Source organism: Scatophagus argus, chromosome 2 (assembly GCF_020382885.2).
Source record: "Scatophagus argus isolate fScaArg1 chromosome 2, fScaArg1.pri, whole genome shotgun sequence".
NCBI lineage: Eukaryota > Metazoa > Chordata > Actinopteri > Scatophagidae > Scatophagus > Scatophagus argus.
In genome coordinates, this window is record NC_058494.1 from 22915132 (window position 1) to 22938776 (window position 23645).

A 23645-nucleotide genomic window follows, 5' to 3' on the forward strand; every position below is an offset into this window, starting at 1 on the left:
CACACAAATTTGGCATGTTTTTGTGGGAATTTTTGCTCATTCATGGAGTAGAGTATTTGTGAGGTCAGACACTGATGTTGAATCAAAAGTCCTGATTCACAATCTCCGTTCCAGTTCATCCCAAAGGTGTTGGATGGGGTTGAGGTCAGGACTCTGTGTGGGCCAGTCAAGTTCTACCACACCAAACTCATCCAACCATGTCTTTATGGAGCTTTGCTTTGTGCACTGGGGCACAGTCATGCTGGAATAGAAAAGGGCCTTTAACAAGCTGTTGCCACAAAGTTGGAAGCATAGCATTGTCCAAAATGTCTTGGTATGCTGAAGCATTAAGATTTCCCTTCACTGGAAGTCAGGGGCCGAGCCCAACCCCTGAAAAGCAGCCCCAAAAAGAAGTGTGTCTGGATACTTTTGTATCCAACACACATTTATAATCAATACAGTTGGGTTGGATTTCAAGTGGAAAAGTTTGAGAGAATAACATTCTCTGCGGTTTGGGGGAATGCCCATTTTAAACCTGGCACTTGTAAGCGTAGATTTAAAAGAATGTGCTGAAAGGGCACTTACTAAGATTATTGATCTACACAGCTACGACAGACATTTGAGGAATTAAAAGAAATGTATAAGATTCCCAATACCCACTTTTAAATATCTACAAAGACAGCACTGTAAGCAGTTTAAGACGGACCACTGCTCCATCAATCAGCTGCTGTCCTCATCTTAACAAAACATCAAGACTGTTTCCCAAATCACTTCCTTTTTACTTTGTAGTGCTCTACACTACAGAATAATTTACTGTCCACCATTCTGTTACCATTCATATTCTGATTGTGTAAATGAGTCTGCTATACATTTATACACCGCAACAAAAAAGTAGCGTGCATTTACAATATTTTCTGCTACAGTGCAATCTTCTCCATCTCGCAGATGTGAAATTTCACAGCTGTCAACAATGACACAAAATGATGGTGAGTAAGTGTCCAAAATTTCAATTTAATGCTCACTAATTGGTAAACTATAGCGTGTCCACGATATGCCGAGGGAAAAGCCATTGAGCGAACCAGGGAGTGATTTAAGATGCAGTTCTCGTTTACTAATCCACACATATTGTTTTTACTCTGCGTGTACACACATATTTTTTCCATTTAATTTGGATTTTGTCTCCTACTGTTATCAATCATAACCGGTGAAATCCCCACACTGGCATTATTGTCTAAGATACTGGAGCCATAATGACACTAACAGTGTGACAGTCTATAACAGCCTGTTTGTGCTGTTCTCACGGGTCTGGTGGAACGAGGATAATATTGGCTAGTGGGCATCGGAGTACAAAGTGTCAGAGAAGATTACACAGCAGGTGGAAACACGCTGCTGTCCATGAGAGACAGATAGTCCCTCTGCAACCTTGTTAATGTGGCCTTCACTGATCCCATTGACCGGACCATATGTGCCAAGAAAATGCCACAGCGACACCTTAAAAAGGTGTGTATGTGTGTGTGTTTCCGTCTGTGTATAAGACTGTATAATGTAGCCACCCAACTCTCTCCCTCGACGGTCCTTTAGGAGAGGAAGCAGATGGACAAGTTTCCCATTCAGGAGAAAAATGTCCCAAAAACCAGACTGCATGAGATCACGGAATGACCAAACAGAGACTCGGGCTACAACATACTAGTACACAAACAGATGCACACCAACACATTGCCCATTTGAGCAAGTCAATAGAAAGAAAATCATTGACAAATCACCCACCAACCGTTTATCCTTTGCAGGGTTTTTTCACACCCATTGGCGATTTACAAACATTAACTTATTTGTTAGCTAACTATTCAGTTAATTATTGAGCAGAATATATACACAGTATAGACATAAAGTATTGGTACACCTGACCATTACACCAACAGGCACTTTGGTAACATCGCCTTGTCAGTGCATGGACATTGGTGTGGAGCTGGTGCCCTCTCCCCAGTCATGCTGCAGTGGAGGGGGGGGCTTCACTGTTCACTGAATTGTTACCACGGGGTTGGAGGCATAGTATTGTCAAAAATGTTGGAGCCCAACCTTTGAAAAACAGCCCCATACCACACCTGAATTTATTAATAAAGAGGTATGTCCAAATATTTTCGTCTATAAAGTGTACTTCACAGTGCAATTTACAGTCCACTGTGTGGTATTTAGGTGCGGAAATGGAATAGAATATTCATAATCATGTTTTCATTACTGTATAGTCACCTGAAACTAAGAATGGTTGTGTTTCCACTTCCTTAGAATGAATCTTTTATATTTTAAGAGTGATCAGTGATTCCACTATGTTGCAGCTGTCTGTAGTTGCCTGGAAAGGACGAACAAAGGGTTTGAGGGTGGGACAAGGGGTGTTCAGATGACTGAAACCAGATGCCAACACATTCTAAACACTGGACCTTTTAATGTACATGGGACATAAGAAAATTTTCTTAATGATATCTCGATGAATGTAAAATTATGATTATAGTTTTTCAGAATTAGCTGGATCCAATGCATCCCTCTACCCTCAAGTTCAATCAGGTAGACTACTAAATTTTCAATTATTTCTTTTTTATAGTTTCAATAATTGCTCCCCCCTAAGACTTTCACAATACAGGAGGCTAGTCCCTCTGGTTCCCATCCTCCAAACAAATAAGCCAACCACCTTCTCTTAGCCACAGGGGAGCCCGTAAGTGATCACTGTTCTCATTATAAACCCAATATGCTGATGCCAACATCCAACCGAAGCATTCCCCACCACCACCACCAGGATAAAGACTCGATCAGCATTTGGCTGATGGCCACACTGGGAGTTTATGCTATTGTCAGATTATTGGATTCATCCCCATAATCAGGAATTATCTCCAGATAAAAGTATGTGCCAGTCTAATCTACGTTTAATCAACAACTCTAAATTTTTAGACTAGTCAGCTGATTGAAATCATTACATATACTTCCATTTTCGGTTTTTGAGTTGTTCCTGTTAATGGAAAACATGTGAAACGAGTGTGCTTATGGCTTTTAGGACCTCAAAGTGGTTCTAAAAATAAACCACTGGAGTGGCGTAGTTCAGCGGTAAATATTTGCAGGTTAGTATGTTCATTCCCACTTCCATCAAGCGTCCCGAAGGTATTGGTCCCGTGTGCTAACAGACAAAAGTGCCTCACCAACACTTGGCCAAAATATCGTGTTCAGAGGTCATAATGTCTGTCCCTTTTATCAGGTGATGTCAGTTAATCTGAAAATGAACAATAGTTCAGTCTCACAGTCAGGCTTTTGTTATTGCCACTGAGATATTTAATGCAACCTCTGGCTATGCTTATAATAGAAAGGCCATAAAAAGTTACAGCCTCAAGATGAGCTGTTTTAAATTGTTCTGTGGACTGGGCCAATTAGGTTGATCTGGTTCCATCCTCATTTACATTTAATCGCTCAACTGCACCAACTCCGTTTGTCGTAAGTACCTGGTGCACACTCTGAGGACCCCAGAATTCTTAACACTCTGAATATACAAATGGGATTTCCTGTAGCACTGTGAATTTCCGAGCTGTCAAATTGGGTATCAGAGTGTGCCCTGGTGCTTAAAGTGCAAATTAACCAACACAGTCTAAATGTGCACTTCCCCAGATCAACTCAGTGACATCATTTCTGCATATTTTTGTGTGTGTTCCAGGTTGCTGCTCGACGTGGGTCATATTGAGCAGTCAGTGTGCTGTCTGCTTCTCTCTGCTTCTTGGGTACAATCCTGAAGTCATGCTGCAGCAGCAGCTGAAAGTCTGTGTCCTCCATATCACTGCTGTGATTGTCAGCTTCTGTATTTTTGGATGCGTAAGTTGGCGATGAGGCTTTGTGAAACCTGCAGGTTAGTTCTTGAATTTTGAAAACAGCACTTATCTGCTTTTATACAGAGGGTTAAATGAGAGATTTGTGCCACTCTGGTGCACTAAATATGAAACTAGAGCAAGCTGCCGATTAGTTTTGCACAAAGACCGAATAGAGGGTAAAAACTTGGTTCTATTCAAACATGACAAAAGCCTGTCGGTTATGTTGTGTAACCTGTTTGAGTAATCTGTGCCAAAACAGAAATGACAAAACAATTTGTGGTTTTGCAGTGGGTTTTCTTGTACAGGTGCAGTAACTTCTCGAGTCTTCAGTGATTGCCTGTAGAGGTCGCCTAATTTGATGTTCATTTCCAGATTTTTTGGGAGGGGGAGTAGGTGGTCATGGCCATTTAATTGGCTCTCAGCTTGACCATTATCATATCAGCTTTTAAAAATCCAAAAATTGGTTGACTTCTAATTGCCACCAAACCTACTTAACTTTGCAACATGTTGATTTCTCACTTTGATTTTTGTACGGCCTTAAGAGGTGCTGGATAGCTGTTTATATTACCAGAGGGATCCAGACTAGCTGTTTCCCCGTTTCCAGTTTTTGCGTTAAGCTAACAGGCGGCTGGCAAAAGCTTCAAAAACCGCGAGCAAGCATCTTGCCCAAAATTTTGAATTTCGATGAGTATGATCATCTGCGATCGTCTGTTATAATTTTTTCATGATAACTGCCCCAAGCTGAACCTTTTGTGTGGATGGACAGTTTGCATAGGAGATCAATTTGAAAATTCAAGTTAACTAATTTCAGTTATTGTAATGTGTATTATTTTTTTATTCAAAATATCCATCAGTCAAATCCCTATGTTTGTGCTGACCAACTTAAAATAAACTTACTTCATCAGAGTAATGTAGAGATTTCACATTTCTGCGTATTTTGTTCTCGTATTTTAGCTAAAAAAAATGATTCTGGTCTTTGTATTTGAAAATGACGACAGATGATTTTCATAAAGAGAGTTCTCACTAACGCTTCAAAACTTTCTAAATCCTTACTTGCAATTAATTATTAAATCATTGACTGACCTTTTCAAAGCTAAAGATAATTGCTGGTGTGGCCAAGTGAGAAAGACACAGCAGTGCATCACTCCCAACTAATTGATTTGGCTGCTGCACTCATGAACTTTTAACTGTGATCAGCACTGCGGCAGAAAGTAATCATCCGTCAGTTTTTGAGATGAGCGGTTTTCAAAGGTGCCCATAAATCTGAATAGGGTGACAATAACCGCCAAGGTAGAAACTCGAGAGTCAGCCTAAAGCTTGTTTGAGATCCAGGCACTCCATACTGCCCGTCTGGCTGTAGGAAGCAGTGCCGTCTGTAGGAGAGCTCATTCCAGGTCACCCACTCTCTGTGGGCGAGGGAGCGAAAGAGGGTGGAGAGTGCAAGAGAGGGAGGGAGACAAAGTAAAACGACAGACTAGAGGGAGAGAGAGAGGACATCCATAACTCGATAAATGCCAGCTATCACACCGTTCTGTTCCAGATAGAAAGCCTTGAATACATTTCTGTTTATTTTCTGACCATCTATTGACAGAGTGATTCATTTCCTGAGTCTATATAAAGACATGTACTGTAGCTACAATGCAATGTCTTTGCTGTGTGCCTCAGTCTGAGGGAAAAAAATGTCAAGATCATTGTATAAAAGAGAGAATTTTGTCTTGTGGGCTCATCGTACAGTCATTAGGCTGAATGCAGCCCACCTACTTTCTTTACCAACCAGCTTACTTCCAGTTACATAGAAACATTACAGTGAATCATTCTTTTGTGGATATCTATTGTGTTTGCCTGTCAATCAAAGCCCTGATGTTTGTCAGATAAGCTCTAGTTTGTGCTGGTATGTGGATGCCAAAGCATTTGAAAACCTTGGGAAGTGGGTGATGCTACAGGAACTACTGTGAGGTAGCCGACCATGTGAGCTTTAGCAGGTAATCCAGACTAAGGACTTGGTGTAACCGCCCCCAAAAGGCATAAAATCCACCATACGAACTGACAATAGAAATAAAAAGTGTGCGATCAGGCCTTGTTGTCATGGAAACAATGCATTTTTTTTTTTTACTAAAAGGATTTTTAAGTAAAGTTGACAGTTACAGGCTTTTATGGACTGGGGTTCAGTTTAGCTATGCAGCTAATTAGCAGTGTGTGCTTTAAAAGATTTCCATATTTGTTGCATCAGCAGTGGGCTGGCTGCAGCCGGGGGGGCGGTTGCTGCTCGTGCTGGGTAGGTGTGTTCACTGGAGCCGGTGTACATCAGTTTATGAATGAGTGGCTGGCGTCCTGTGGCGGTTAGCATGGCCAGTTGTTTATGAATGGAGACTCGTGTAGCCCGGCACCGTTTGCAGAACATAAACCATATGTATCTGGGTTGCGCCTCTGCCAAAATAAAAGTGGTGACACTCTGAAAAAGTCAGTTACCATGGATACAAAAATTGCCCACATCATTTTTGTCAGAGGCCTTGTGTAATCGTTTTCTCTTCCCTGTAATTTATTTATCTATTTATTCATTTATTTATTTATTTATTCATCAGTTTGTTTGTGAGTCTGCCTGCTGGTTTCATAGTTGGAGCTGCTTTAATTGGACTCTTTTGGCTTTCCTCTGATTCGTTGCAGGAATATTGGAGTACTGGGCTTTGACTATTAGCCAAACAACATTAGTAGAATGAGCTTTTGTCTTCAATAATTATACAGAGTAATAACAAAATAGTTAGCGCACCGTTGACACACTACGCAGTGGTAATGGGCCTCCCTTGTTTTTCAAATATTATCACACACTGGCATGGGCTTTTCACATTATCCTTATGAAATTTAATTAGACGGCAGAAATAAAGAGGTAAAGGCGGCTGGCTCGTTGACGTGTTTGGATGCGCAAAGCCAGATTTGACCCCGAAGCTGAGTGTCTGCATGTGTGAGTGTGTCCGGCGCCTCTCTGCAGCACCACAACTGCAGGTAACTGGGTAACTTCTGTTCAGTGTGCTGCTGGCCCATGAAAGATGCATGACAACCCGAGACCAGCGGTTATAAATCAGTTATAGTAACAGGGACGCATGTTCAGACAGTTTCAAAACCCCTACTGCCTTAATACCTCCAACCGTCTCCAGACAGGGCAGAGCTGACTCATTATATTGTCCTGGTGCTGGTGCTGGCTTGCACCGGATGGATGCATACTAAATGAGAGAGAGATCCTCAAGTTCATGCGCAGACAGGACCCTGCAAAAGGTCATGTCCCAGAAATTACTGTAAGGAGGTCTGCAGGCATGCATACCGCTGAATGAGATTATACTTTAACAAAAGGACAGCTTTTAAAAGCTCATTTCTGGTTGCTCAGAAAAACATATGATTTTATTTCCTTGGCAACAGCTTAATGATTAAATATAGAATAAGACAAGCTTAGGAAATACTCCTTTGGGGTTAATTTTTAGTCACCAAACTAAAAATGAAATCCACCATTAATGGCATCACACAGTTCCCAAGGGGGTGTCCTGGGTCCGGCCTGTCCCAATAGGATGCCTCTAATGGGTAAATAGCAGGCAATGGTTGTGTGTGGGATGGTATGAAAGAAAGGCAGAACTATTATATTTGGAACCCCAGGAATTTTTCCTCAAAAGAAAAGAAGACCTTCTTCTATTCTTCCTGTGGTCTGTCTCTCTCTCTTTTATGTCCACGTTATGCAATCGTCTGTTTCTTTTATTCCAAGCCTAGGAGGCTCGGGCTCTGACGGAGGAGGATAGAGGACCTCAACAGGTGGAGATTTTTATTCTCGGGATAGTGGAGGAGGAGGAGGTGGAGGAGGAAGAGACGGGTAGTGAAGTGTTCCTTAATAATAAGCCCGCTGGTCTACTTAAGCTATTTTTGTGTGTGTGTGTGTGTGTGTGTGTGTGTATGACAGCCAGTCCTAGTAGATCCCTGGCCTGCTAACATGACCCCATGCGGTATCTACACCATCTGTCTGCAATGGGACTCCAAGGCAACACTCAGAGGGAGATGCACAGACAGAGATGCAGGGAGAGGGGGTGTTTGTCAGCGCTCCCTGAGGACCCCCCTGTGCTGCAGTTTTGATCTGCTAATTATGTTTAATTGAGGTGTGTAATTCACTATGTTGACTCTATTTTCCCTTATCTCACCCCTTTTGCTCGGGGTCGGTGTTTTAATGTTGGTGATTGCCTGCGTGGGGATTGGGTCAGGAAACAACAGTTCAGCGGATATTGAAATGTTTTATCTGTGCGCAGTGGATGCTGTGAGGAGCGGAGGCGCGACGCTGCGACTTGCTTGACGCCGAGACAGTCGTCACAGCACACACACACACACACACACACACACACACCGAGAAAGAGAGATGCTCGCACAAACGCGCGCACGCGGTTTCGTTTGGCGAGGTGGCACCAGGTGATGCCACAGACGACGAATCGTGGTGTGCGCCATACCTCTCTTGCGTCTTCATTCATCTGACACGACAGGAAAAGCGACAAGCAGAGAGACAGAAAAAAAACCCGAGAGAGACAGACAAGGAAGAGACATATCAGTTTTACCGAGCTGCGAAGTTGGTGTCGCCTTTTTTTTGGATGGGTAGACATGGCGAAACGTCCCCAGTGCGCACCCTGCCACACATCGTTTTCATATCTTTTTATCTTGGGAAGATGAAGTCACCCAAGTCACCCACCACCGCTGCCCTCCTCTCCCCTCCACCACACCAGCCTTCGCTCATTCAGGCCCGTTGCCCATATGTTTAATTAACTAGGCTGATGTGTAAGTACCCTCAGCCAGCGCAGCGTGGGCGGGCGGGCTGCGGGGTAAAGAGACTGCCGTAGAAAATATTTCCTTATTTCTTTCCACCCGGGCGCTCGGTCGGCTGCCGGAGCATCACCTCTGCCGTGCGGCGCAGAGAGCTGCGAAGATAACTCGACCCGTTTAAACTTGTTTACGGTGTTTTTGTGTTCTGGGGTTTTTTTGTTTGTTTTGTTTGTTTGTTTTTTTTACCCTCTTTTATTTTTATTTTGGAGTGCGGAGCTCGTGCGGAGAGCGCGTGAAAGGGAGAGCAGAGGGTGAGTGAGAAAAGAGAGAGCAAGAGAGTGCGTGTGTGAATATACGTGTGCGCGTGTGTGTGTATGTGTGTGTGTGTGTGTGTGTTTGATGTTATTTGTGACGGAATCCCCCCTTCAGTCTCCAAGAATCTGCGAGCGGTGCGAGAAGGAGGAGGAGGAGGAGGTGGAGGAGGACAGGAGAAGAGGAGGAGGAGGAGGAGGCGCGCGGACCTGTCCACGAGCCCTCACTGCGGAACGCGCGGGGCTGCCGCTGGAGATCCCAAACCAACCGTTGTTTTGGATTCTAGAGTCTAACTGATCCCCGCACACCAGCGGCTTTTTCTCACCCCCCCTTTTTTCCCCAGTTTGTCTCCGCCGTTAAATGGACGGTGTTTGACACCTTAACCGAGAGGAATACTACCTATCTACCGGGGGAGGTGGTGGCGGAGGGGGAAGGTCTTCAGAGGCAGACAGGTGGATTTATCCTCGTGATGGTGTGTTTTGGGGGGGACTGGATGGAGGAGAAATTGATGGATTAATTTGACGGAGGAGAGTCGTATGTGATTCCCACTCCTGCCGAGGGCACCCGAATGGAGTAACAGGCTGCAATGTCATCTCCACCTGGCCGCCTGGAGAGATGTGTCACGGGAATGGGGTGAGTTAGCTTTAATTGGTGTGTTTTTTGGGGCTTATCTCAGAACTAACTCCTCTCGGAGGGGTGACGCGGGAACTGAGCTGCGATTGTCGGGCTTCGTTGGTTTAATATCTGCCGCACACTCACTCTCTGCCTCTCAAAGTGGAGCAGAGGCGGGGTGGTGGTGGTGGTGGTGGTGGGGTGGCTGGTTTGTGTTCCTCTCTCCGCTCCTTCTTTCGTCCGAGCCGAGTCCCCGACACACAACCTGCTGCATGCCCTACATAGACGAGCCCGGCACCGGAGAGAGGAGCGTGAGGAGAATAAATCGCTAAGGAGCCACAGGCTGTTTTTAACGCTCTCTCTCTCTGACACACACACACACACACACACACACACACACACACACACAGAAGGAGAGAGTGTAGCAGCCTACTATTTTGCCTCTCTCAACGTACACCATTTCACCTTTGAATTTAACTTGTGTTTTCGTCACGCAAGCTTTTTATCCAATAAGCCCATGCCTCAGCGTCCCCAAAAGAGGCACGCATGCACGCGCTCACGCACAAACACACAAACACGGCCACAAACAGCTAAGAGTGCGCGCGCGTGCAGAAACGCACAAACACGCTCGCGGGCACTCGGGATGAGCCGGCATTTGACGAAATTCAAACTGTTAAAATGCCCATGAGTCACGGGGAGCATAATGACATTGTGTAATAATGTTTATAGCTCATATAGACGCAGGCGCGCGTCCCTTTTATACAACACAGTCAAATTCAACAAGTCTGCGCTTCTGAGGGGTGCAATGCAACGAGGAATAGCATTTTTTTATTTTCCTCCTTTCAGATCAAGTTTGAACACTTTTCCTCTGGTTTGACCGACGCTGTGAGAAGGAAGCAAAATGCCAGTAAACGGACAGGTCATGGTGGCTGCCTGCACGGGCCCTCACACCACGGCAGTAAAACTCAGCATTCATCGCACGGACTCCGAAGAAGAAGGCGCAAAACCCCCGCGACCGCAAACCCGCAGCAGCCACGCTTTGTGACAACGAAGGTAAGCACCGCGGCCGGCAGCGGCGATCAGAGGGGAGAAACAGCGCCAGAGCGGCTCACGCAGGGCCCTGTGTGACGCTAAGCGGCGCTGTTGCATCACATTATCCTCGGCTACTGATGAGAAGCCGTGTAATGAATTCATATCTCAAATTACAGTTTTCAGGCTTTGAATGCAGTCACGTTGTAGAAACACATTTTCTTCCGTTTTCCTCCCGCTTCCCGTGCCAAGTCTGACACACAAAGTGTCTTCTCCTCCTCTCAGGGACATGGAAGCCATCTCTCTCTCTCTCTCTCTCTCTCTCTCACACACACACACACGTGCACACACACACAGATGTTATATGGGGGGTAACTATAAGAGTCTGACATATCTGAGTGCAGGCGTGTGACGTGACAGAACATAAGGCCCTTAATTCCTACAGTCCTCCAACGGACTAATCATTTCTCGTGGCAAAGCAGTGACCCTAATGATATGTGTGTGTATGTGTGTGTGTGTAAATCTACCATGATCATGTAGGGCAAATTATCATTCATGCCACAGCAGATTCGTGGTGGTGTTGTTTAGAACTGAGGAGAGTGAGCGACTGAGGATGAGCTCAGCAGTAGCCTATTTCTTTTTTTGAATAGTGGGATGGCACAAAAGGAGATCAACTCTGTAGGGCATAAATGCAATAGAGTGGGGAGCAGCGAATGTCGAGAGCTCTCGCTGTCTTCATTAATATAAATATCTTGTGCAAAGCTGCAGTGAATTCTGGGCGTGATGTCATAACACCTTTAAAACCTTAACAGTATTTTATAGTAGGGTACTTTTCTATTCCCTTTCTTTTTCTTGTCATCACTCCTGACAGTGTCTCCTGCTCAGCTGGGCACTGTATCTTCATCTCTCATAGTCTCCCATTAGCCAACTACTGAAACAAAACCAAACAGGAGGAGTATGAACATTAAAAATTCTCAGCGATGTGATGCATATAATGTTCTTAGGTCCGTTTTGGTTCCAGCGTGACACAGTGTCGAAATTATGTGTCGGGATGCATCTCACTGAGCTCTTCAGTGAACCGTATCTATTGTTGGCAAAGCAGGTGCTGTAGTTCAGCTTGTATTGTCTCGAAGCAGCTTGTCAGCGTAGTCAGAAGTGAGACTGTGTGGTTCTGCTTCTCTGCAGTTAAAGCTTTTTAATCCCTCACATTAAATGTGCTGTTCTCAACATGTTATTGTGCTGCCTTTAACAAGATGGCCCTCTTGAGATTATTTTGATGGCACCTAAGAGGAACTGGTGATATTCACACAAGCATTAAGTTCTTGTACCTGAGTTGGTAGCAAAGATCCAGAAGGTGTGTTTCTCCCTTGTGGTTCTGCTGTGTACTGCTTTCTTCCAAAAAATATGTTTTAAAAGAGGGTATTCTGAGAGGTTTGTCACAAATAAAAGGCTGTAAAGGGTGAGCAGTCAGACTCATCTGTGTCACCCCGGTCTCAGTATTTTTGGTTTTTGGTAGTGTGCAAGGCATTTTTAGAGCTAGAGCATAAAATTAGCCCCAAATCTACATATGCCTGGAAGTGGGGAGAGGTTCAGAGAGCATTCATGCAGAAGTCTCTTTCTTTTCATGAAAGATACATAGTTTTTTTTTTTTAATCTCTGCTGAACCATTAGTTTTACTGAAAGTATTGCAGTTATTATTGTGTATTCACTGTGACAAAATCTCAAAGAATAGCTCATCAGCAAAATAGCTTTATCTTCAAATGAAATGGCATGTTTGATCATAACCCATAATTACTAAGCCATGAGAATTTTACTCAGGTATCTTCAGTTCAGGTTATGTTATGGCACTAGCTGTTTGTGTAGCTCAGTTAAAAGGCATTTGAGTCACAAATACTAGAATAAAACCAACTAAAAATGATCGTATCCTCTCCCCTTTTTTCTGCTCCTTTTTCCATGAGCATATAAAGGATTTTAGGTAGGAGTACACGATTGAAACCTAGAGCTTAAGAAGAATAATTATAAAGACGCTTAAAAAACAGAAAAGCCAAAGAAGCTGTGGGTGGAATATGCACCTTCCTGCCCTGCATTGTAGCTGTATTTGTCCTGAAGGAGGTATTGACATATCCTGAGATAAGAGCTACAGCAAATAATCCCCCTTATCTGCACAGTATTTTTGGTTGGAGCTCACTATCCACTGAAGTTGACAACCTGCACGTTCGAAAATAATATTCATATTGCTGTGGTTCTGGCTAGAACGTTAACGGCCAGACAGATCATCTCGTCCTGATGAAATCCACCACCAAAATTTGGCTACGTTTGTTTCTCGGTGGCTAACAAATCAGAAGAATGTGAAAACTGATGTCCTGCCCTCACGCTCGCCGCCTTTGTACATACGATCACAGGTCAAAGGCCTCGCACATAAAGCTTGAGAGGATGAAAATGAGCGTTTTCATTTTCCTGTTCCTCGCAATTACCAGCGAAAAGGACTGAGTGACATATGATAATGAGTCATTTGACCCCTGCTGATCTTCTGTATATTGATGGGTGATAGTGCAGCCTCAGAAGCAAGTTAATAACCCAAAAGCCTCTTAAGAACGTGCACTGTTTAATCATTTAATCAAAACCCAGTTGGTGGTCTCATTTAATGAGTTAGTGAGCCATAGTGATATTAAGTAGGGTTTGACTAATACAGGTTTTTGGAACTGATATTTTTAGGATGGAGATTGCCGTAGGTGATGTTTTCAAATGAAGCTGTACGTCTGTAAATCTCACCATTTCACGCCTCAAAACACAAATATTCAGTGTTTTGCGTTATTCGGTTTTTGTTCTACACTTAAAACTAAAATTTCCCAGATTAATACTGTATGTAATTTTTCATCAGTGATCTTCCCACCTATCAGTTGCAGGAAATAAATAAAAAATCTGAAGATGCCGGTTTGATATTCAAAACTAAGATTTAACCATTGAAAGAAAGGGTGGTTTGATGCCTCATACTGCTGTAGCCTGTACACTGTACTCAGCACCAACACTGACTTATATGGCAGTTTGAAATTGAAGGGGCTTATGACTAAATGTTTATCGTTAATACACACCTGCATCAGTGTCTTTTTAATGTGTTCTCCGTCTGCTCAAGATTCCAGATAAGTCTTATCCAGTTCCAGCCCAGTTTTCAAGACTTCACTGATAGGATTTAAGTAATCGGATTGGAATAAATCTAAAAATTGGGTGTTTCAAACCTGAAAAATAATAATTGTGGTTGCACAGGCTAGGATTTGGTTTTGGGAATCAAATCCTACCTTTTTTTTTTTTTATCAATCTTAAAACTTGTATCTGTGTTCTTCATGACTCAAAGGCAGATCATTCTGATGCTGAAAATCAGGATAATCTTGATCCTAGTTGAGAGGTGGTTTCAGGGTGGATTTAGAGGGATGACATGCATAAAAGAGCTGTAACCAAGAAATTTCCACCTATACATCTTGACTGTGAATTAAAAAGAAGCATTTCATGTTTCTATCTTAATCTGTAAAAACAGTCTCACTTCCCAAATGTCTCTGCTGCAGATGGATGGACCAGCTGGGTGGTTGATGAATGTGGCTTTGTGAACTTTCTTTATAAGGCTGTTTGAGTTAAGGCTGCTGTTCACGCAAAGCTTTTTTTTTTTTTTTTTGCCCAGTAGAATGTTACTATTGATAACATTATTTGTTTTAAAGATGGTGAGATGAAGGTTAAACGGATGGCTTTTTTTGACCTGTATTGGTGGTTAGTCAGATCTTATGATTGACCAAAATGTAACATGTCATATTTTCACAGTAAATATTGAAATGTATTAAATTTGGAGACAGATCGAACAGAAATCGCCGTGAAAAGATAAAATAATAATAAGGGCCATTTCCTTTATTGATCTGAGAGGAAGATGTGTGGTTTTGCTTCGCTTATCGTCCATAAACTCTAATCACCGGCACAAAGGACTTCGATTAAGTTCTTTTTACTGATGACAGCTCAAACTGCTTGGTTAAGTTTAGAGATCGTGGGGAATAATTGAATTTATGGCCACTTGACAGTAGCATAACAAGCTGTAAACAACGCTGACATATGATGCTGTTGTGGAGAATGTTCTAGCAGACATGGAGCAACATCAGCATTTATTTTGAGATGCCTCTAGCTACCTAAGTCCCAGTGATTCTCACTTAAAACAACTGCCTGTTGTGGCTGGAGACAGTGTTGATGAGAGTGGAGAAACTAAGCTAAAACAGACATTAAGACGCTGCACAGAGAGGAACTGCCAAAGCTGAAAGCAACACCTTTAATATTACAGTAGTGATTTGATCCATTATTAACTAAAAAATATTGATTAGTGCTTTTTAGCACAGCTGTAATTATATTGATAGTCAGTGGTCACTGATAAAAAAAAAAGATGCACACAGATGTGCTCTCCTTTGATGTCGGCATTCATTTTTCATTTGAAAGCTTAAGGCTTTCAAGATGGTGGATGTTTCATTTTGGATTGTAACCCCCCACTGTGTCTATTTGAATAGTGTGCTTTTGAATTAGCTTGATTAGTATTAAGCACAACATGTGGCTTCGAGAGTGAGAACATTTCCAGCTTCCTAGGAGGCTTAGTTGTTACCTTAAATGATGTCTTTCACACTTTGTCAGTCTGAGGGTTTTTCCAAGCTCAAAAAGAGGCTTAGGAGGTGCCCAAGTGCGGCCAGCTTGGCCCTGTCATTTTGGCCAACTTAATACCCAAAACCCTTATTCCAATTTTCTGCCTTTACAGACACCAGATTTTGGTTCAGACTGATATTACGCTGTCCTAGTTAAGACATTCTTTAGCATTTTAAATCCAATTTGATTCAGTTTTCTGTGGCTATGAGGAGCATATTATTCACATAAATGTATCAGTACCTTTCCACCACTTTATTTGTCTCCAGCAGGTTTCACTGCCAGAAGCTGAGGTCTCATTGATTCCATGAAAAACGGCTGCCACTCAGATTCATGTATTACATATGTTAAGGCAAATTAGCTCAACGTGTCACTGAGATGATTAATACATTTTTACAGTGAATCAGAGATTATACTACCAGAGGAGATAATGCACAATAGGGCCCTTTTTTTAAACAATGGTTTGCTAGAGCTGCACGATCTTATTGTACTGTAAGAGGAAGACAGTTGGTACTAACTGAACCAGTGATGTTAAGGGAATTTAATCTGACAGTATCAGACCAAGAAAAATCACTCCATTATCTTACCCATGCTAATTCTTTTTTCCAAATTCGCGTTTAATCAATTGCATTTAAAAAAAAATAATCTTGAATAACTTGTGCGTGTGTTGATATAAACAGCGACTCAAGTAATTCATAGGCTTGTAAATGGATTCAAAACTTACAGGCCATAAGCACTTTCAATGTTGGTAGATATTTCAGTACAGGAAAATCCCCACTCTGTGTATGTGTTTTCAGCTACATCTTTCCATGAAGCATTGGGACTATTTGGCAGCATTAAAGTTGCTCATTGCTGTAGCTAAGTGGTTAAAGACATTTGAAATTATTATTAATAATTCTTTTAAAGGAAGGCTTTTTTTCCTTTAAAACTGAATCAGGGAATCCCCTGTACTTTTCAAATGAACTCTTAAGATGGGACACAGACAAGGCAAAGTACTGTAGGGCCCTAAAATTTTGGCCAAAGCTGCTACAGGTTCAGTTTGTTCCTGTGAAGCCTGGAAAACAGAATCTAATGTTCCAACATGGTGCCTCATTCGTTCCCATGAAAGCTGCTTACTGACAAAACCTCGGCAGGTTTAATCGCACATCGGAGTTAAGAGGGCCCATAGAGCACGCACTCGAGAGACTTCGGAAACTAGACGTTCCAAATGCTATGGGACCAAACAGATCAAATTCTGATCGTACAAAGAGTCATTTCAAGTGTTTGTGACGCTTGAAAAGATTTATTCACCTTTTTGCTGCTTCTTCTTTCCTAATCATTGTGTGTGCATCTTGTTGAGAGTGTTTAAGCGTCCATTTGGCTCAATTCTATGATCATGCAAATAAGGTATAAGGAGCAGGTGAATTTGGCAACGATCATTTTGTGCCCCATTGGAAGTAATAGTTCTGTAGGGGATTTTCATTCTCCAAGAAAGAAGTCGAGTGGCTTTTTATGAGGTGGTAGCTCGGTTGAGATGGATAGTCCAACCTTTCAGATTGTTGGGATGATTTCTTTCATGAAAATGTGGTAACTGTACAGATTGCATTTACACCTGACTGAGATCTGATCACAATGTGAGCCGGATGTGGTTTAGCCGATCCAATAGCATTCCAGTTACGTGTTCGATGTGCTTTATACAGACGTCAGTATCTTTCTGAACCCTTTAAACTGCTGAACAACCGACTAGGTAGCGAGCTAGCTGCATGTCTAGCTTACTCAACGGTGTTAAAGTGCTCGTTCAGCGAGCCAATGCATAAAGACAGTACATATATTCATGCTTGTAGACACTGTGGCTAGCAAGCAGACATCTGTGGGTCTTTTATGTCCTTCTGACAGCCTGTCACTCACAATCACTGTCAGGCCACTGATAGGAGAGCAATGTTACTGCTTTGCACAACTAAGGCTTGAAACGAAACATTTTGATGGGGTAAATGTGAATAAGTTGTCCATCTTATGGCCATAGCTTCGGGTTCTCCACTTGCATTTTATCATTGATAAAATGATAAAGAGTTGTTTAAGAGTTGTTTCATTTCTTCCAAGAAAGGAAAGTAATCACAATTAAGCTATTTTATCCAGTATTGATTTGGTAAAAGCTGTCTATGGTTTTATATCTTCTCACTTAAACTGCTCTTACTCAGTGTTTTTGCCTCAGTCAAAGGTCTCTCTTGTCTCCAATTTGTACAAACACAGCACCTGGGAGACTTCTTGGAGCACAGACTCTGCTTTTATTGATTCTGCTGTTGATTTTTTGTGTGTGTTATTTATGCGTTTGTGAAGCGCAGTGTGCTGTGTTCTGAAAAGGGCTCTATAAAGATGATTATTACTTTCATTATATAATTGTAGATCAGCCATTTTCTGTAATATAGTAACTGCATTTTTTATAAAGCCCTGTCCATGATTCAAGTGGTGCACATGGGTACTGAAGTAGATTTTTCTTCTCACACCCCAGTGCTTACCGTGGAGACACACACACACTGATTTGATAAATATTTAAGCAAAAAACAGAAACCTGCAATATTTGTAGATGGTTTCTTAATGTAAAATACATTTGCATAGCAATAATACCCTTAGTATGACATGATAATAAGTTATTGTGAAGTATGACAAACGTGAGAGCAACAAATCACACAGCGCTATTGACTCCACACTTATGATTATTAGGTATATTAAAAACAAACTGATGGCAAAGCAAGTAAGATGTATCTAGCTGTAAACGTGGTCAAATTTTTAAGGAATCATCAAGTAAAATTATACTTGATTTCCACATGAATAGGACCTTGATCACTCTCTGATTTAGTGTGTCAGCGTGTAGTCAGTTTACATTCATTTTTTTCCCACATGATCTTATTCATAACTCCGCCAGGCAGCGAGATGCAGTGGCCAAAAATATTCCCAAAACATCCGTAAATCATCCAAAATATATTACTGCAGGTATAATGCTCCCTTCCATGCTGGCGACAGGTGCTGTCTCAGCCAGACAGGGCATGTGGTGATGCGGGAACATTTGAAGCCTCTGTCTCCTCCTGCCAAGTGCAGTTCTTAACAGCAATGAGCAACACATCAAAAAACATATGTTGACCAGACACTGGTGCCCAGAGATGTATGATCAAGGACAGATCCCATGTTGGAGCCTTTTGAAAAGCAGCCATCAAATATATGCCTTGACCACCAGCATAAATTATTTTGCATTTCACAAACTGAAAAGCTGTCTGTTAAAATGATGCCTTTTTGTTTTTGCGTTAAAATATACAGTATAGGAGACCTCCTTTACATGAATGTGATATAATGGCTTTATTTAAATATGACAGGACCGTGATGAAAAGAGCCACATTGCAGTTTTCACTGCCTGAGAACAGTAATGAGATGGAAATAATAACTGAAGTTTTTTCAGGTCTCTCGCAAGCTTCGTCAGCGATGGAGTTTGAAACTTGCCATTGAAGTCTTAATTAATGACCATCGTGAGAATGAGGGGCACTCGCCCTCAATTCTCTGTAATAAATAGTCTAATACATTGTCACATCAGTCTAACAGTTTATTAGCTGCAGCTTTGGGAAGGGAGATAGTTTGTAGGTTGTTTTTGTTTTTCTTTTAGGAGTGGGCGATGTGGATATATACACCCCAAAATGATATCCGTTTGTCTCTTATCTCCTGAGATGTTTCCATAACGTTTTTTAACATCTATCCAATTTTCCAGAAATGTTGCAACGTACATCAGTATCATGACATTTCACATAAACTCTGATAATCTTTTGGATACAGCTGCTTTATGTGCCTAAGCCACCTTCAGAATATGACATAAACAAGAACAGAAACTACTCAAACGTCCATAGTTTAATTCAGCTTTTAGCTGTTAGTCATTCAGCATGCATCTCACTTTAAAAATGTAAGTACTTTTATTTCATTTACCTTTTAACCGCAATAGAAGAAATTTCGGTGGATTAATAAATGCCTTCGCTTTTATCAATTATACATGGATCAAGAGGGTGGCTTGCTTGTCATGCATTAAAATGAGTACAAATTCAGTTTTTGGTTAAAAATTAAAAGCAGAATTATTCCATCATTACATCAGATTGTCTCACAGGGCTTACCAGTGTACAACTATCTACAACTGTCTACAACCGTCCTGTGTCATTTTAATGTTTCAGGTGCTTTGAATAATTAAAAGCAAGAAAAATTGTGTATTCATAAGGATGGCCCACTCTCAGCTCATACTGTACATGTTTTTTGTTTTTCTGGCTTTGGTTTGGGGTTAACTAGACTTTTAACGTACAGTTTTTCATGTAAACATTTTTCAAACAAACCAAAATGTTCTGCTAAAACGTTTGCCAAAAGTCCTCCAAACTCGTGCAAAGAATTCTCTGATTTACTTTCTGGTTATTACACTCATTCACCCTCTTTCTGCACCTAACATTGCGAGTTCTTTGACTAAAACATATTTGTTACGTTATGTCATTATTATACATGCAAACATTCACTCCTTAGACTTTATAATTAGTCCTACATCACATCCTAAATAGAGTTAAGTGCAGTTCTAATGTAAAATATTATGGGAATAGCAAATTAATTTACAATATGGCCTTTCTCCATCACTCCAAGGTCAGAATTATCCTGCCAGAAAGACTATACATTTACCCAGCTTGGCACAGCTTCATAATAACTTTATTTTCATGCCCTTTCTTACCCCTCCCGTACCTTTTGCCTTTTAGTGTCCTCCACAGGGGTTGTGTCTTTCTCTTATGCTTCTTATCCTGCTGCACTAAAGCACAAATACCCTCAAAGTCAAACACACACACACACACACACACAGAGCATTACAAAAACACACAATGCGGTCCTAAATGAATAAAGCAGTGTGTCCTTTCTGGAGTTTGGCATTGTCCTTGTTTATTCATATTTATTGCCAATAAAATATGAATGACAGAACTCTCGCGGACATTTTCTGTTCCCCTGGTTCCACACCTACCCCAAGCATGCAAATAAATAAATAAATAAATGAAGATACAACTGGCCAAAAGTGTGTCCCCCTGACACATGTACATACACGTATTTCTCCGCATTGCTGAAACTTTGATATGGAAAAAGGCTGTTTAGCAGGCAGGCGGTTTTATCGAGGACAAACAGGAAGGCACTCGGAACTTACATCAATGTTAAAACAAATAAAAATGTGATATTTCAAACAAGACCTTTCCACCGTATTCTGCTGTCGAATCAAGACAACAAACATTTGTGTTTTGCAGTTCAATGTCTGGGTGGGTGGATAATGATACACACTTTGCTTTAGTAAATGCAGAGCAATTTCTTGAAAATATAAACCCTGGTACTCCCAGGTCAGCAGAGGCATATTTTAAGTATATGATGTGAAAGTGCACCTGTATTAAGATAATTCAGAGGGGATGCACTGAAACTGCTTTGATTTGAAACCATTTTTCTTAATTTTATACTAGTTGTGGGGGAGGCAAAAAGGTTGTGAATAATTATTTGTTTCTCAGTTGCTAAGAAAATGTGTTTTTATCTACGTGTACTGTTGTCGTGCCTCCAACTTAAACACGACATTTGTACCTTGTTTTAGTTATATATTGCAAAATATGTCTGCTGGAGTCATTTGACTCAACAGGAAATGTTTTTAGTTTGGTTTATTGACAGCCTTTTTCATACATTCATACAGTGGTTGGTAGAGAGGCCAAAAAATGTACTAAAGTAGAAATACAATGCGTTTTCAGAAAGAAGTGCTCAAGTAGAATTAAAAATCATCACCAAGATAAACCGCATAGATAACTCGAGATAACTCAAAGATAACTACTTGAATTAGGATACAAAAATATTGCAAAGTAAATGCAAAAATTACTTAAGTGTCCAAATCGCTATCTTCATGAAAATGTCTCATATCAGATGTCCATTTAGGCTAATTAGGATGATAATAATGAGGTTGACCATCTGGGTTTAGCACTGTCGCCTCATAGCAAGAGGGTTCCAGGTTCGAATCCCGGTTTGGGCCCTTCTGTGTGGAGTTTGCATGTTCTCCCTGTGCCTGCGTGGGTTTTCTCCGGGTACTCCGACTTCCTCCCACAATCCCAAAAACATGCACATTAGGTTAATTGGCTACTCTAAATTTCCCCTAGGTGTGAGTGTGAGAGGCGACCAGTCCAGGGTGAACCCCGCCTCTCGGCCGTAGTCAGCTGGGATAGGCTCCAGCTCCCCCGCGACCCTGACAGATAAGCGGTATAGAAAATGGATGAATGGATGACCATCTGGGTTTGAACTGTTGTGTCAGTCTTGTCCACATGAAATAAAAGTAGCCCAGTATGTCGTTTTTCTCTTCATCAGGCTACACCAAAGGGCGCGGCTAGTTAAATGCACGCCGCTCTGCACTCACACATTGTTAGCTTTAAAAGTTACAGAAAGGAGGAGCAGTTTTGAAGCGTGATATACTTTGTGTATATATTATCAAACTTATTAGGATTTACACAACAGACGCCCTTAGCCTACCGCTCTCTGTCAACTCAGTGTCAGCACAGTTCTCTGATGTCCTGCTGATTTCACAACCGGAGGCTGCTGCACTGTGCTGTCATTTCATCTGTTAATAATAGCTACTAGCGCTATTTCAAAGCCATACTTGTGTGCCTTGAGCCATTAGGCTGCTTTGAATAGAGTCGTGGCTGCAGTAGGATAACAGATCACCTGCTGAGTGCGCGAATGCATACAATAATAAATAAAAGTAACATAATTAATTTATCCAAATGAAACAGAATAAATGGAATGATTTCTCTCAAAAAATCTACTCTGAAAAGTACAATTTTCTTTAAAAAGTTACTCAAATAGATCTTATGGAGTAAATATAACTCATTACCACCCACAACTGTAAAACACATTGTACAACACGTCAGACTTCGGTGATAGAAAGACGAAGCAGTTGTACTTTGTGTTTACAAGGGTTGATCAGCCTTTGTTAAGATGGATGACAACATGAAGGGATATTGGGAAAAAAAAACACTAGAGATTTGAATCATATAAACAAAGACTCAATATATTGTTTCAGAAATTAAACTTGGTAAATAGTATCACAGACACCCATAAAAGAAAGACAACAGTTGTCACGATTTATGAGACAAACTCTGTTAGGGCAGGCTATCTACAATTTGCACACCTTCTCAAACTAATTCTAAAAGTAGCTGCGAGCTGAATATAATGTGCTCTGTCTTCCACTAGGAGTCTGTGAGGTCTGTAAGAAGTGACTCCTGGCAGCATGACTTCAAGCTTCAGGCCTGAGGGTGACTGCAACCAGTTTGTTTCGTGCTACTTTGTGTTTCTGTGTTAAGGGTTTCTAAGGGCCCAGTACATGGATTAACAGCACAGTCAAAACAAAAATGGATCAATAAATCCTTCCAAACTGTACAGCCTCTTGCCCGTTAAACCGCAATGTGCAGTCTTCTGTTTCTACCTGTGTTTACTAGAAAAGATGTGTGGGGATGGAGGATGTGGAGTTATGTAAAGGCACATTTGACTGAGCTGTGCTACATACAGGAAGTAAAGTAGCAAGAAATAGTCTTTCGCTGCTGAGTAAGTAACAATGTTCTCAAGGAGTATTACTGATTAAGGTTTTCAAGTAATTTGCCCAACAGTAATATAGTAGCGATTTCCCACTGACTTCAGTTTCAGTTGACAGATATGTCAGTTTAAGAGCTGTTAATTCTGTAGGTTGACTCACAGAAACATGTCCAGCAGCACCAAACTATGTGGGAAGACAACATTCCCACCCTTAATCCTGCCAACAAAGCTCTTATTGGTCAATGTGTGCACCAGTCAATAACAGAGCAGACACACAAAGATAGACAATCACACATGCTCGTGCACTCAAACCCAGGGTCAGCGTAGATTAGCCAATTGTCTCCCAGTTGTGGGAGGAAGCCAGAGTACCCACAGAAAGAAAACCCTGCATATGTTTGTTTTTAATGTCCAATTAATGTCCATATTGTTATTCCATTTCCAGGACATTGTCTTGTGGTACTCCACAGGTGATGGGCAGAGACTCAGGGTGGCTCTGCTGGTCCACCTCAGAGATGTATCATCATATCAAGTGTCAAGCTTGACAAGAATACTAAATGTTGAAACATATAAAATTTCCTGATGCGTAGTAAAACTTGCAAAAGTAAAAATGTGAGTCAGTAAATTTTGAAAAAAATACTTTAGAATTCTTATACACTACATATACTAAAATCCTTAATCATATATGTATTACAAACTTATATATAAATAATAAATATCACATCTTATCTTGTCTTATGTATACAATTAATACATAATTACAGCTATAGACTTAAAGAAAAGTCTACTTGAAATACACAAAAAGTGAATACACCGTGGTTGTGTATAGGAGCATTTTTCTAAAGA

General features: G+C 41.4%; 1 protein-coding gene across 2 annotated transcripts in view; it reads left to right on the forward strand.

The window, feature by feature from the left end:
* Window positions 1-3694: 3694 nt before the first annotated feature.
* Window positions 3695-23645, forward strand: part of grin2ab (glutamate receptor, ionotropic, N-methyl D-aspartate 2A, b) — a 94655-nt gene continuing 74704 nt past the window's right edge. Inside the window, exons 1-2 of one of the 2 annotated variants that reach the window (XM_046371450.1) lie at window positions 3695-3859; window positions 10374-10580. Coding sequence is in view for 1 of the 2 variants with exons in the window: in XM_046371444.1 (XP_046227400.1) it covers window positions 9531-9548; window positions 10374-10580 (225 nt within the window). In the remaining variant the exon portion in view is untranslated. Of the gene's footprint in view, window positions 3860-8905; window positions 9549-10373; window positions 10581-23645 lie in introns of those variants that run through there. The other variant, XM_046371444.1, reaches the window with a different exon arrangement.